Here is a 14,072-nt window from a genome sequence, read left to right as displayed (position 1 = left end):
AAAGTCTGAAACGACTCCAGGTATTTTTTATTTCATCATAGTTGATATCAGAGGATATAAGCTTGTCATCCATATTTATGCATATAATTACATTCAAAATGCAGTGTGGAACACCCAGAGGTTCTGAACAAAAAAAATGAACATTTAATTAATGTCACCTTGTAAGAGAGAAGGAAATAAAGAAAATAACAGTTCTCTGGGAAATGGGAGGAATACAAGGTTTGTGTGTGTGTGTGTGAGCGCACGTGGATATACGTAGATTGTCTGGCATTAACAACGCCTGTCTCTGTGTGGTACGCATGGGCTTCTTGAATCCCACTTCTTTCAACCTCCACTGTTTCCCTCACTTCTAAACGACATTCTGCCGCACTAATTAGCGTGCCTCACCGCAGTTTGCAAAAATGTACAGTTTTAAAATCACAGGTTCATGTAGGAGAAGGTGGGAGGAGGTGAGGTAGGGAGGGAGGGAGGGAAGAAGGGAGAGAGGGAGATGGCAATGATACCGCACATGAAAAACACCAAAGGAGAAGTCTTTTTTACCCTGCATTGCAATCTCTGTGTGATGCTCAGCTCAGTTTGAAACACAAACACACACAGTGAGAGATTCATCCACCTTCCTAGCCACTCTGACACATAATCAACACTTATACAACACTATAGCACACTCTAAACCTAGGGCTCGATTCAATCCGTATAGAGCTGAAGATCAGCGCTGTACTGCGATTGAAATTGAAAGGTAATTTCAGATTTAACTGACATATGCAGCGTTTACCGTGAATGCATTCTCTGCAAATGCAGGAACATGGTATTTAAATGTCAATCAGGCTACGACACGGAACTTTAGCACTACGGAGTGATTCGAGCCCCTACACTCCAACATCTATCTCATAATTACTATTATCCACCCTGAGATAACAACACCCCAAATCAAAGTGGACCTCCTTCCTCAAACAACTCATATTGCCTCAAGTTACAAGCATTTCGCTACACTCGCATTAACATCTGCTAACCATGTGTATGTGACAAATAAAATTTGATTTTGATTTTTTTTTTTTTTTTTTTTTAAGTTATGAGAGTTCTAAAATAGATTTTAGTAATGTGATTGGGTGTGCCGAGTCTCTTTTTCTAATTTGCTGAATTTATGGATTGATATCTAACACCTGCTCTAAGACATTGAATGTTCATATGCAATATGTTCCTATTTTGATCTACAGGACACCATGCAGATATGGGGCTGGTATATCTGAGGTTTATTTAAGGTGAAAAATAGAGAGACTTTCTAGAATATTCACATGGAGTGAGGTGTTGCTTTGTGAGGAGTTCACACAAAGCCTTCTGTCTGAATACAAAGCACGACCACAGAATGCTCGGACTGGTAAACAAACAGACCGATTTTAGTAGACCGATCGCTTGACAGATCGCTGTCAAGTAGAAGGAATGTGCTGAACATGTAGAAATACAAGTCTGACCACAATAAGCATCATGCGTACAATTCTATGTCTAGTTGTGGTGGGTAAACAGTAGCAGCATAGCTAATATAAAGATAATATTTTTTGATACACTATGAAATGTATAGGGTATATCCTTATCATTTGCACCATGCATAAGTCAATTCCACACGGATTCAATTTCTACTTGTGGTGGTTGTTAAGCAACAGCACAATTTATAAAGCCTAAAGAGCATCATATCCAGTATGCAATTAAACTTGTCAGCTACCTATCATCTGTCACCTGAACTAAGTGTAATTTAGTCATCAGTGATGCTTTGCCCCCAGCCTCATCCCAGATGGCGATAAAGCGTTTTCACATCAATGAGAGAAAAAACAGCTCATCTAAACGGGGAGGATGCCGTCCCATGTGCTCTCCGTCTGAGTTTCCTGTTATAGCCTATGGATGTGTCCCAAATGGCACCGTGCGGAGGCTGTGAATGACTGGTCCTGACGCCCATGCATACATGCACCACCAGATGGCCAGCACATCACACAACCCCCTCACAGGCAGCCCTTGGCCCCAGTGACAGGCATCTAGACTGGGGCAGTGTCGTTGCGTCTTTCCCCCACCACAGTCAGGTGGAGAGGTCTGTTGCCAAGATTCTCAGTTTCTCTGTGGCCCTGTTGCACCCCACAGATGGGAAAAGCAAAGCAGCTCCTCTGAAGGATGCAGACAGCATCACAGAATTGAATAGATGAGTGTTATATTGTATCTCTAAGGCCATAGCTCTCCAGTGGCGTCATTCCACCGGCCCTGGTGGTGCCCGTCCTCTAATACAGTAAACTCTGCTTTTGAGTCTGAAGCACAGTGGGACAGTGTACGTCAGCATAAAAAAACACACACACACAATTCTGCCTCTGAGACACAGTGGGACTGAGTGCGTAAGCAGCCGCCCTCCTTCCGACAAACCTCACCACAGGCTCCTCAGTCCTCACTACTCACAAAGGAGTGAGTCAATGAAGGGGACCTGAAACTATAGGTCACTGCCAACAGAACCTTGAACCCCTATGGCATTATGACAGTACAGTTATCATGTATTCTAATTGGAACCAACAAGACGGTAAACAGCTTCTACCCCCAAGCCATAAGACTGCTAAATAGTTAGTCTGGGTAGCTATTTGGTTAACTATTTAACTATCTGCATTGACCGTTTTTGCGTAAACTTTTTTAACTCACACATACGCTGCTGCTACTTTATTTATTTTTATGATCCTGTTGACTAGTCACTCTATTCCCATCTATATGTATCTACCTCAATTATTCGTACCCCTGCACTTCAACTCGGTACTGGTACCCCATGTATATAGCCAAGTTATTGTTACTCATTGTGTATTTATTATTACTTTGACATATGATTACTTTGCTATTATTTCTCTATTTTCTTTCTCTCTGCATTGTTGGGTAAGGCCCGTAAGTAAGCATTTTGCTGTTAGTCTACACCTGTTATTTACGAAGCATGTGACAAATAAACATTTTCCAAACCTTTGTGTGCGACAGTCCTGTAAAGTATCCCTGCCTGGCTCTTTTTCCCAATCACGGTGAAGTATCCAATCGCTTTCAGCTTTCCTGTCACTGACTGTCATTGACCACAAAAGGGGCCACAGATGGCCACGCAGATCCATAAAGCTCTACTCTCTCAGTAGGGAGGCCTTGTGTTTGCTGCGGTCTCAACTGACTCAACCGAAGTGTATAATACAATCCCTGCTGTGTTGTCTGGTGTTTCTCTACCAGACAGAGAGCTACAGGTGTACTGTTTTAATTTGATCACTATGTGGCAGGACATGCAAATTGTAGTGTATTTGAGGTTTAAAAAGCCTTCTAAAGATTGTAATTTGCACTTTAAAATGCCAGAGTTGATTTATCTTAACAAAACATGTACAAAAATGTACATTAATTATAACCCACATAAAAATTCACATTTCCTGTTGCTGCAAAATTATTTTTGTGCTGTGAGAAACTGGTCAAATTAATATAGAATATCTGTATAGACCTTCCCCAGAAATGTATTTCATGCAAGCTCTGAACAAAAAGCATTGATTAGACCGTAAAAGTTAAATCGACTTCAATACAGAATGCAGAATCGGAAAAAAAGAATGCAGATCCACTGGAAACATGCTTACTGAATGATCCAAAGGAACAGTAATTTTACTCTGTTTGTATTATTTATGGAGGGATGACAACATAAATGATCCTTTTCCGGATTCTTTAAGAAGGGAACAGAACTCTCTCTGTTAGACCACACCTCTATAGACCATATAGTTCAATTGTCCTAGCTACAATCTCCTTGATCAACTATTGATTGACTCAATATCCTCAGTCTTCGACCAGGCATAAACTGTACAATACAATTTAACTTCATGACTTAATGAGCAGAAGCTTAATCATCAATTATCCACAAGCTACTGTGCCTCACATCTGACAGAGAGCCATCTATCAAGGAATTTGTTTTAACACCGAGTTGCTATAAGATGTGTGTTCTGTTCCTTCATCATTTTGATCGTTTTAACTCACTTGCTAAGAAGCATGGCAAAAGGGAATACTGCACTTGATAAATCATTCCAGAATTGACGCATCGATGTGAGCTATGTCTGTCTCCTATGGCCCCTGGTCAAAGGTAGTGCACTACATTGGGAAAAGGGTACAATTTTAGATGCAAACTATATTTCACCGAGGATTGGCACTTAACAAAGGCATAGTAAAGTCACAGTTCATATGATGTGTGATCATATTCTGATCTTATTCACATCCTCACATGTCTTGAATAAGATGGTGCTAATGGATTCTGAAGCTGACATGCTGTAACACTCCATGATGACATGTTCTGTCTGTGGGATCACTTCATCATCAGCAATACACACACACACACAAATACACACAGACACACACGCAGACTGTACACTTCTCTATCAGGTCCATCGTTGACATGATCCTTACCTAACAACATCACTCCCAGTGTAATGTCCTGTCTCTGAATTATTAAATTATTCACACAGGCCTCCTCTCCTTTACGCTTAGAGAACAGGTGTTAATTAAGTAGCTATGTATAGGACGTAGGGGCTTCTCTTCATAGGTTTCAAGAAAGGTCAAAGTTCTCCATGTGGCGTACGGAAGTTATCGCACTGACAAAGTGACAGAGGTCTCTGTGAACAAACGCCGTAGAGGAGCAGAGCTTCAAACAGCTAATGTGGGCAGCTAATGCAAGCCTCCCAGGTGGATAATTATTCCAGCCCGACCAAAGCCAAATGAAATGTACAGAACCGGAACTAGAGGCAAGTGGAGGTAGGTGGGGATGGGATGCAACCTGTTTCCGGTAACTGTTGTCTTCTCTTTTTTTTTTAAAGTGTTTTTCCCCCTGTATATTACACTTCCTATCCAACATGACACCATCTTAAAGACATAGTGTAGACACTTACAGACATAGCAACCCACTCATAAACATAAACACACACACATGTACACACATGTACACATGTACACACACAAAGACACACAAACACAGTATTTGGAGTACTGACTCATGAAACAGGAATACGACATCATCTCAGCTGGGACCAATTAGTTACAGAGAGCTTTGAATCGTCAGCCAAAGCCGAGAACTGAATTTAATCTCACTCTATCTGAGCTCCATCTCTTTCTGCCTCTCGTTAAACCTGAATACTAATTTCACGTTAACAGCACGCCTCTACCAGCACGTCTCACATCTATCTACCAGCACGTCTCATATCTATCTACCAGCACGTCTCACATCTATCTAACATCTATCTACCAGCACGTCTCACATCTATCTACCAGCACTTCTCACATCTATCTACAAGCACGTCTCACATCTATCTACCAGCAGGTATATGCAGGCATAGGCACAGAAAAAATACGAATTCAACACCTGATACCTAATGTGCAAAGTGAATAATACTGTGTGGCTCATAGCTAAAAAGACTGCATAGCTGCTTCCTCCAAGGCTCGCTTCGGAACCTGCGATGACTGAAAGAAACTGACCAAAACTAAGTTGTCCTATTTGCTGGTGGGTAATGGTAGCCTACCTTAACCTCAACTGTTTGTCATGTGTAATATATTATACATAATCAAATATCACATTGTATGAGGATTTATTAGTATTATTTATTTTTATTTTTATTACACATGGAGGGGTGGGGGCTTAGACTCCTATGGGTGGGGTGTGAGATGACGAGGTGTAAATTTACCTGTATGGACCATAGACGGTATAGAAATAACTGGACACAGTCATAACCAGTTAATGAACGGATTTCTATGAGAAACGTACCTGGATGGAAACGTCACTGTAGGAGCCCCCGATGACTCCAGAAATGGCCAGAGGGACATCATCCTGGATGGGGTTGGATCCGTCTGGACAGATGAACCCAGGCTCGTGCACCTTAGTGAGGGAGGCTCGTACAAACTCCAGGCTCTGCTCCAGAGCGTAGGTGTCCTTAGAGCAGGTGTCCAGGATGTGGGCTCCCAGCCTGAGGCCTGGCAGCAGCCTCTCGTCTGCGTTGATCTCGTCCAGCGCTAAAAGCATCGCCTCCAGTCTCTGGATCCCTCGTTGCTCGTTGATCTTCCCACAGTCCTCCACCCCTTCACCCTTCTCGTGCACCGGGAACAGTCCGCCGATCACCAGGTCCCCGTCGATGGTGATCTCCCTCTTGGTGGAAGGGGGGAATCTGTTGTTAGGGCTGGCCAGGGCCTCAGAGATGAGCAGGTCAAAGAGGAGCAGGTGAAGGGACCACCAAAGGGCAGCCTTGGCCCAGAGCCCAGGGCAGAGGAGGCCGGTGGTGGGCATGGTGAGGTAGTCTAGCTGGGGTCAGTGTAGTGGGTCGTGGGTAAGTGGGTGTAGGAGTGAGACACAGAATGGTCTTACAGGGGCTGAGGCTGGGTGAGGTGGATCACTCTAGAGCCTACTCTTGGCACTCATGTCATCTTGGTTATTCACTGCAAGTGGAGGAGAGGAAAATGAATAATATATCATTGTTCATGTTACATTTCCAGTAGTGTTATGGTACTTCAGTTATAAAAGTGACTGATACAAATTTGTAATTAAAATAGCATTTTTGCCCCCTCCAAAATAAAAGCACAGAATTTATTCCAAACAATCCAAATTGAGGTTCACAGATGCTATTTGCTCCTACTCATGGCAGGAAGGTGTGAAAATCCAGACTTTCCTCACTACCTCCAGTCTAGTTTAAAGGGAAACTTCACAATTTTGTCAACAAGGCTCTTTATCCACTTCCCCAGAGTCAGAAGAACTTGTGGATACCATTTTTATCTCTGTGTCCAGTATGAAGGAAGTTAGAGTTAGTTGCGCTTACGCTATGGCTGGATGTCTATGGGTATCATAGACCTCCAGACATTGCGCTAACGCTAGTTAGCATTGGCTTTTGAAACTACCTCTAACTGCCTTCATACTGGACACAGAGACATACAAATGGTATACACAAGTTCATCTGTCTCTGGGGAAGTGGCCTCGTTGCCAAAATCCCGAAGTATCCCTTTAAGGTGTAAAGGGAAAAGATGTCTTCATTTTTCCCACACATCTTTGAACAACCTCTACATGTTGATTTACAGCCCTTCTATAAGAGCTCTCAATCTTAAAGACTGGCTGCAGGTGGTTGTGACTCTCAGCAAATTCCTCAAGATGCACTTCACCCCAGCAACTTATCTTGTGCCACATAACCAGACTGTCAGCCATCTCAACAGATGAGTGAGTATGTCGCTCGTCCTCAGCAAGCCACTGTGTGTGTGTGTCTATGTGTGTGTATTTGTGACCCGTTTCAGGAAACTAGGCATATGTCGCACGTCACTACTTCACAGAAGAGGCATTTGAATGTAATTTATTTATCAAAATGTGTTTTTTGGCAGAAATGGCTTCTGGAACATGTGAACTTTCATCTGCCTTAATAAAAATTGAGGATGTCATCTGTAAATACTAATAAAATTGTTAAATTACGAGCTTAGTTGGTTTACCCACAAAAAAAGACAGGGAACCTTCCCGCTAGCCATGATTGGCTGAGATAATGGATGGGCTGAACGTGCAGATAGATGAGTTCAGATTGGTCTGCCATTTAGCATGCTTCTGTCTATAATGTGAGCTCTGCAGTATGTGTAGATAATCCTTGCTACCACTACTTTTTTAAAGATATAATGTTATCCATGGAGAACTGCAAAAGTGTTGCTACTCCTCTCAACAACATTGCTGCCCTGAGTTTAGCAGGCACTATCGACCAAGATTAGTGGGGAAAAGTTTTGATGGACTACTTTCTGCACACAGTCAATGTGAACCGGAGTGACTTGACATAACGCAGGCCAAACAAGCTGTACAAACAAAACCGAGTTAAATGGGTTCCAGTCTGCCATAAAGCATTCACCCATGTACACGGGTAATTATACGTTTCTAATTTTGTCAGAAAGTCATTTTCATTGCAAGTTAAAGTGTACTGTTCGCTGGCTAGCGAACGTTAGTTTGCTGGCTCGCTAGCTAATCCATTTGAATTGCTAGTTGTAGCATAGCGTTAGCTAGCTAGCTCACATTGAACCTAGTTGGTTAGCTTTAACTACCTGTAGATACATACTAGAGCATTTCATAAATGGTGGCTAGCTATGACAATCAGTTTTGTATTGCTAGTAGTATGGGTTGGGAGTATGGTTCATTGTTTAGCTAGCTACATGTCTTAAGAAAAGACTCCACTTTGCCAGATGATTACATGACCCATCAAGTTAGCCAGGTGTGTCTGTGGGTGATTACGTCCATATATTGTATTTCATGAACATGTGTATGTGTCTAGACAATAGTGACCAAACCACTTAGCTAAATGTGGCTGGGGGGGTGGTTATCGCATTTCTTTCATGTCCCATCAATTTAGACAAGTGTGTCTGGTAGGGGTGTGCTGATATGGCCATACTCATATTCGTAATCGTATCTGTAAATTGACACATGACATTTGGATAGGATGATACATGTGATCAGAAAAAACTGAAGGGTTTTAATATGTCTAAATAGTTATTGGTAATTTATCTCCCTGCATGTTCTCACTGCAAAAAAAAGATGCAGCTCGCGTAGGTGTCAGTGCGTATGTATGTCTGTGTCCTCATTTTGTTGCAGGCAACCAAGTTTGCTGTCACTCAGTCAGAATGCGCATTAGCATTTTAGCTTTTTTCCCTACCCTTGCCCAACTTATTAGATATTACGCACATTGATAGCTTGACAGCAAATGTCCTCGCAATGTGATTTATCATAGTAGCAGGCAGTAACAATCTAAATGATCAGACCGAGAACATGCAAAGAAAAGTGATCCTGAAATTATGAGGAGAAACAGATCTTCACTCTATCCAATCAGAGCAGTAGTATCAACAGCAACAGTATCAAGTATCAAGCCAGTTGAGTTATTTAGACCACACAAACGAGTGACTCAAAGACAGTACAGTATGGTTCCGAAACTCTCTGACTAATACATGAGAAACATCCTTGCTGGCACCCGAAAAAAATACTAGGATCATAACTGTATCCAGAAAATTGCCCATATCCGTTATTATACTTTGTCCGACTACTCGGCACACCCCTAGTGTCTTGGTAAGCATCATCTAATAATTATAAAATATTTATCTGGAAACTTTCTATTTTTTATATTGCTACTATGCAAATATAGAAGTAACCATTTCACTGTGACAAATAATTGTGATTTTATTTGTGTGTTTACCAGAGATGGTAATGTGAAGAACAACACAACCTGCAGCAAGGTCAGATTAGGATATAGGCCAAGGGCTAGAAGTGTATTTTAACCTGGAGTTTTTCTTATTGTGGGCTAGGACTTTCACAATTTTTAGTTTTGAAATGTTTGGTTGTTTACTACACTATCTTACTCATTCTGTTTAGCACATGGCCTCACATGTGAATCCTTAAAGAGATGGGTGAGGCTAAGGCTTAAGAGGGTGTAAACGATGCTGTAGACAAAGAAGAGCTCTCCAGGAGGTGTACCAAAACATCCAAGGGCCATTTTCTCAAAAGTTCATTCACTTTCAAAGCAGAATTACTGTCCAATTGTTCCTCAACTGCAGTGTATGACATATAATTTGTAGCTCTGATACTCTACTTTTATCCAATGTAAAAAACGCAATTTCAAATGTTGCTACATAAGACCGAATCGAGGTGGTTGGTCACGTTCCACTCCTCTGCCTGGATTTCCCAGCACCCCAATCTACTGCCCTCTAGACATTTAAATACCTATATTCTCCCATTTTTTCCTAATTCATCATCTCTTTTTCTCTGTCTTTCCCACAGTCACACAGACTCTACCTCTGTCTTTCTCTCTCTCCCACAGCCACACAGACTCTACCTCTGAGTTTCTCTCCCACCCTTCCTCTTTCTACCATTTTGCGCATAATTAAAAAATAATAATAAATGACAATGCTTCAGTTAAAGTACAACTGGTTCATGTGGTTCCTGTTAGCCTGATAGCCTTGTCTGCATCCTAAATGGAACCATATTCCCTATAGTGCACTACTTTTGAACATGACCCACATGGCTCGTGGCAAAAGAAGTGGACTAGGTAGGGAATGTGGTGCCATTTCGGATGCACAACTTAATCTGTCAATTATAATGCTCCCTGAGTATGTTAACCTTTCCATGTGTTTGTGCTCTTCATCGAAACATGATAGAAAGTCCAATTCTGGGCAGTTCAATCTATCATCTGTGTGCATGTCATGTTTCACTTGTTGATAGATATCACATTCCTAAAGTTAGCATTTTCCACCTTGGCAAGTTTATTGACTGTATTTGTAGCAATAGCAGTGGGAAAGACTTCCACATAAAACATGTTTCATACTAGTGTAGAAAGTGATGTACTGTTATTGTCTCCTCGGCATGAGAGGGCGTAATCACTCTGAAATACTTGACCTGGGAAAAGATTATTGGGGTTCATGCATGTTCCCGGGTGGTCTTTTGAACTAGCGGGTAAAAACGGGTAACTTCTACTAAAACGTTGATTAATGTGCACTGTCCCTGTAAAAATAAAATACATTCAAAACTATGCAACCAAACAGACTTACGAAAGGACTATACAATTACAAGTGAGTGGAATAACAAACAGACTAAACAGCTAAAATGTGAGAAGAATTAAATTTGATATCTGATTCAAGATATATCAATAATTCAAGAATGTCAGACTCGGAGGAGGATAGGAGAGGCGAGAGGAAAGGCGAGAGCTTGCTGCTGTTAACAAAGTGATATATTATAAAGTGGATCTTCTCCAACCATTTCAGGGTGATGGAAAGGACAAGGAGAGTTTTTACTCTAAGGATTTTTTTTTGGGGGGGGGGGGATTAGCTGTCAAAGCTTGTGCTGACACAACAGACAATGATTTAGCCACAATCCTTCCAACCAAACTGGATTTCTCTGCCACAAGCAACTCAATTTTCTATGGGGAAACTATTGGAAAGTTTGATGTTTTTGGTGGAAAGCAATACTTTTTCAGAGGTAACGCTAGGCCCAGACTCCCATGAAAAACATTAGACGTTTATGCAGCTGAACTCACACGTCTAACTCAGGAAGCTTTTCCAGGCTACAATGATGCTGCCATCCAAATTGAACATTTTAGACATTTTGTAGCTGGTTTGGATCTGGTGCTTCAGGCTAAGTGCCATGAACATGGGGCTGCTACTCTGGAACAGACACTTGTAATTGTTAGCCAGAGAGTACAGGATGAAGTTCATTTTAGCTCCCCAAGTCTAATGGTTAACATGCCTGCCACATCTAACCCCTCATGCCAGGCTTCACCTGGTGAAACCACACCCACCGCTTCATGTGATGAAGCTTCATGGGATGGCTAATCAAAATTAATAGAGGCCCTTACAACCGACATCAAAGCACTGCAAAGTGATTTTTCAGGACTACGTGAAGAACAACAGGTGATGAAACTGGTTTTGTCAATGCAACAACAGAGGCAGGATGACCCACAACAGGATTCAAGAGGCCGTCCCAGTCAACGGTAGCTACTCCAGACTACAGCTCGTCTCATCAGAGGAAACGCTCACCTAGCTGCCCTAGGTACACAGTGCAACGTTACTCACACCAACCATAAGGGCAATGTGATAGCGATGGTGGACAGCATGATGGCTGTGGTAGACCTTCCCAAGACTGCAGACAGTACTCTACAGACATAACAATGTTGGACGTCATGAACGGGGCTACAGCAGCTCTGGCTACAACAGACCTCAGACACCCATCAGTATGTATCTACAGACAACAGGGATAGGGACACAGTTACTATGACCAGAAGAACAACAATAGGAGATGGCCCAAAAATGAGGACATCCGTTTGATAATTCACACACTCAAGACCAGGGAAATTAGTACTAGTTGGTACTGTGGGTCAAGTGCCAGGTCATCCCTCAAGCAAGGCTCAAACTATCCATTGGTTACTGACAGGTTCCCATGGTTTCTACAGACAGGGACAAGACAGCCTTTAACACAGGGAGTGGGGTCTACCAGTTTAAAGTCATGCTTGTCCAACACACCGCCGACGTTACAACACCTCATGGAACTTGTCTTCTGTGGTTGTCACTGGAACCAGTGCCTCATTTACCTGGATGACGTCATTGTGTTCAGCAGGAACTGTAAAGAACACATGTTTTCCAGAGATTCAGGTCAGCAGGTTTGAAGCTGAAGCTGTCAAAACGCACCTTTGCTCAGAGCCAATTGACAATTCTAGGTCATGTTGTGTCTGCCCAGGGCTTGAGACCAGATCCCAGAAATGTGGAGCATGTCAAAAATGTACCTCTCCCATCCTTTCCTACAGAAGTCAGGGCATTTGTTGGTTTGTGCACTTATTACATGAGGTTTGGAACTTTGTCCAAATCGCAGCCCCACTGCACAAGCTCACACTCAAGGACGTTCCTTTTGAGTAGTCAAGGGAGGCAGATGAGGTTTTCAAATACTTGAGACAGACCCTCTCAGTGCCACCTATCGTGTCATTCCCTGACTTTTCCCGAGCCCTTCCTAATTCACTGTGATGCATCCGAGATGGCAGTTGGTGCTGTTCCCAGTCAAGTGCAGAATGGCAGAGAATCAGTGATCGCCTATGCTAGTCACATGTTCAACCCATCTGAGAGAAACTGGTCCACATGACAAGGAACTCTACGCTATAGCGTGGTCCATCTGATATTTCCTACACTATCTGGGAGGCAATCCGTTCAAGGTCGTAACTGATCACATACCACACGTGTGGCTCAGGATGATCCCATTGGACAACGACCCTATATGGCAGAGAGCACGATGGGCACTGGAACTCAATGTTTACAACTGCGTGGTCAAGAAGAAACATGCCAATGGCAGTGAGTTGTCATGCTGCCCAGCCCGTCTGACATCTCCTCAAAGTCCCCATCACAGTACACCTCCTCTGTAACATCCAGACTATTGTTGGCCTTCGCTGATGCCAACTCCCAGTTACAGCTGGCTCGGAGGAAAAAAACAGAAGGAGCAATACGACAAGGGAACTTTTTTCAAACCATTTTAAGTTGGGGATCTGGTTTTCATGACTGATCCAGCAAAGCTGCACTGCAAACTATCCCTATGTTGGAAGGGCCCATCCAAAATCCTACATCTGTTCGACACAGATGGACAGCCTGGTGTAACATGCAGGGTACTGGATTTGAAATCACCTCAAACTACCCCGAAATGTATCCATCACAATAGACTGAAACCACTCTATGGTGATGTTGCAGAGAATGTCCCACCCCTTAGGCAGCCACAAGTGTTAGCAGGGTTTTGTACCTTCAGCCCAATCCCATACCCTATTCTCACTGCCCTCTAAGCACCATTACGTTTCCGTCACCCACTATCTCATGGGTATGGTTTGAGACAGGCAGCCCCACTGTCAGCTACTCCTGAGACTCCAAGCACTCCACCAGGGTCCCCCCAGGGCACCAGACTTTCCCTTTGTCCCCTGATGCTCCTGCCTGTTCCCCTTTGAATCAGGCTGCAACCCCTGTGGACATTGCTCAGAATAGTCCCTCACCAGGAGCGGACATAATCACTCTATGTAATACTTGACCTCGGAAAAGGTTATTGGTATTCATTCACGTTCCCAGGTGGTCTTTTGAACTATCCTTTGTATGACTTGTTCTATGTGAAGCTAGCAGTTGGATATTAAATATTAATCTTCTAAGAGAGGTTGTTTGGCTAATCTTTATATTGGCGCCGTATACTACAATCTAACATGAAAACTCCATGAGATCCTACAGTAAACTCCATGAGACATAAGATGGGAGACTGGACACACGCAAGGCGTAGGAGATCGGGGAGGAAGTCTGGCCACCCTTCATCTATCCGAGAAGATGCAATCCAGTTATCAAACAGCTTTGCCCCGCTTGAGACGGACCTACCAGCCCCGGGAGTCAGCATGTATCCTGGGTGTATACCAACAGGCCGCCCAGTGGCATCCTCTCCAACGGCCACCATAGTTCAGCAGGTCACTTACCCATCGGATTCCATCACGACCACCATCAATGTAGGCAGCACTATGGTGAGAGATTTTGGCCTGCCTACGATCTGTGGACCGACCAATGTCCATGAC

The 14,072-nt window shown here is 43.0% G+C and overlaps 1 protein-coding gene across 1 annotated transcript in view; it reads right to left on the bottom strand.

The window, feature by feature from the left end:
* LOC110494073 (metabotropic glutamate receptor 2) overlaps nucleotides 1–14,072 on the bottom strand; it is a 64,278-nt gene that overhangs the window by 35,408 nt on the left and 14,798 nt on the right. Inside the window, exon 2 of the mRNA XM_021568769.3 lies at nucleotides 5,774–6,438. Within this exon, the coding sequence (XP_021424444.1) occupies nucleotides 5,774–6,289 (516 nt within the window). The 5' untranslated portion in view covers nucleotides 6,290–6,438. The remainder of the gene's footprint in view (nucleotides 1–5,773; nucleotides 6,439–14,072) is intronic.

The sequence above is a fragment of the Oncorhynchus mykiss genome, chromosome 17 (genome assembly GCF_057628025.1).
Source record: "Oncorhynchus mykiss isolate SJ-2025 chromosome 17, ASM5762802v1, whole genome shotgun sequence".
NCBI lineage: Eukaryota > Metazoa > Chordata > Actinopteri > Salmoniformes > Salmonidae > Oncorhynchus > Oncorhynchus mykiss.
The sequence above is the reverse complement of the archived record's forward strand: the minus strand, read 5'-3'. Positions and strand labels throughout refer to the sequence as shown.